Here is a 1,607-nt window from a genome sequence, read left to right as displayed (position 1 = left end):
AATAAAATTGACAAATCATTATTATTTTTCCCATCCTTTTAGTCTACTTGTCTTTTCCTAAGATGTATCTCTTGTAAACTTAGTTTTCTTTCCATTCCTTTGAATTTTATCCTTATCTCCATTTTTTTTCCCTTTCTCATTGCACCCCTTTTTAAAACTTTTTTGATCCTTCTTTACTGTCATTAAAAAAAATTTCTTCCTTTCATTTTTCTCTTATTTAACTCCATTTTCCTGTTCCGCTTTTCTCTTTATAGTTATTATATTCTTATGGTCACTACCTGTTTTAAACTTTTTGCTTATTTATTCATTATTGTTTAGTTGGTTGGTTATTCTGTTTTGCTTCCAGGTGTGTGTCTCCTTTTCCTCACCCAACAGGAAACAGCAACTGTGCCACAGTCCAGCCACAAGTCAACCCTCTGCAGTTCCACCCAGGAACTAGCAGCCAACGCCAGTCACATCCATTCTAACCTGAGCTGCATGAGTGGAGATGGGTGCACATGCTTGCTTCCTTTCTCTTAACTATACCCACAGGAAACAGCTTGTAAGAACGCATCCACATACAATCAATTATATCCAAATATGAAACCACCACAATGTCCCAGAAGCACTCTCCAAGGCCTAGAACACTATCTGAGGACAGGCCTTGTGTTACCTATGTTGAAGGCACTCAATCCAGTAGTTCTTGAAGCTGTTGTTCCCCACCCCCACCCCACAATCTTCCACATTTTATTCCAAACAAAAATCTTTTAAGATGTCCATGAAGAACAATTATCATTACAATATTCAACCAAACAAAAATGACACAAACACAATTCAACGTGTAGTGTTCTATTTCCTTACTGGTGTGGCAGTGTGGGTTAATGCAATGGACTGCAAAGTCGGTTTGAACCACAAGGTTGGTGGTTCAAGCTCACTCCTTGGAAATCCTATACAGGGTTGCTATGGGTTGGAACCGACTCGACTGCACTTAACATTTCCTTACTACACAGGTTAAAAAAAAAAGTTTCTCAGTGGGAAACGTTTTGACAGGTTTTACACTGAAATGGTGCCTGCAATGTTAGAAAATCCCTGATTTTGTCTTTTATTTATCCTTTTCTTGTCATGCTCGCCTTTACCTTCTTCTTCCTCATGGTTTTTGATGAACTGTTCCACTTCCTTTTGTTCTAGAACTCTGATGCCTGTCTTTCCATTCTCTTGTTAGGGTGGCAATTTCCGTTTTTCAGCAGGAAGGTTACTAACATCCATGGTCTTATTTACCACCGTGATAGCTAAAGCAAGTGCTGACTTCAAAGTCATTTCTCCTTCTTCATAGTCTTGCTTTAACATTGACACAGCTGCAGTACTGTTATTTCCAATGCATGTGGCCTTCAAGTCCTTTTAATTCCCACTCAGGTCACTCTGGTAGAGCTGAAAGCCAGAGTGTTTATCCCAGTCAGTGTACAGCAATGAAACACCAAAGGGATGTTTCCTCCAAAATGTGTATATGCTTACTTGATATCACAACAGTGCTGTAACCAATTGTACACAAGGAACTAGTTCCTAATATTGTAATAAATGGAGTTCTAGTATGGTGCTGTAGGATAAACACTGGACTGCAAGGTTGGTTT

At 39.0% G+C, this 1,607-nt stretch overlaps 1 protein-coding gene across 1 annotated transcript in view; it reads right to left on the bottom strand.

Moving 5' to 3' along the window:
- Window positions 1-1,032: 1,032 nt before the first annotated feature.
- DDX18 (DEAD (Asp-Glu-Ala-Asp) box polypeptide 18) overlaps window positions 1,033-1,607 on the bottom strand; it is a 17,961-nt gene continuing 17,386 nt past the window's right edge. Inside the window, 1 exon segment of the mRNA XM_006878325.1 lies at window positions 1,033-1,573. Coding sequence (XP_006878387.1) covers window positions 1,033-1,573 — 541 coding nt within the window.

Source organism: Chrysochloris asiatica, unplaced genomic scaffold (assembly GCF_000296735.1).
Source record: "Chrysochloris asiatica unplaced genomic scaffold, ChrAsi1.0 scaffold00123, whole genome shotgun sequence".
Classification (NCBI taxonomy): domain Eukaryota; kingdom Metazoa; phylum Chordata; class Mammalia; order Afrosoricida; family Chrysochloridae; genus Chrysochloris; species Chrysochloris asiatica.
This window is presented reverse-complemented; position numbering and strand designations above follow the sequence as displayed.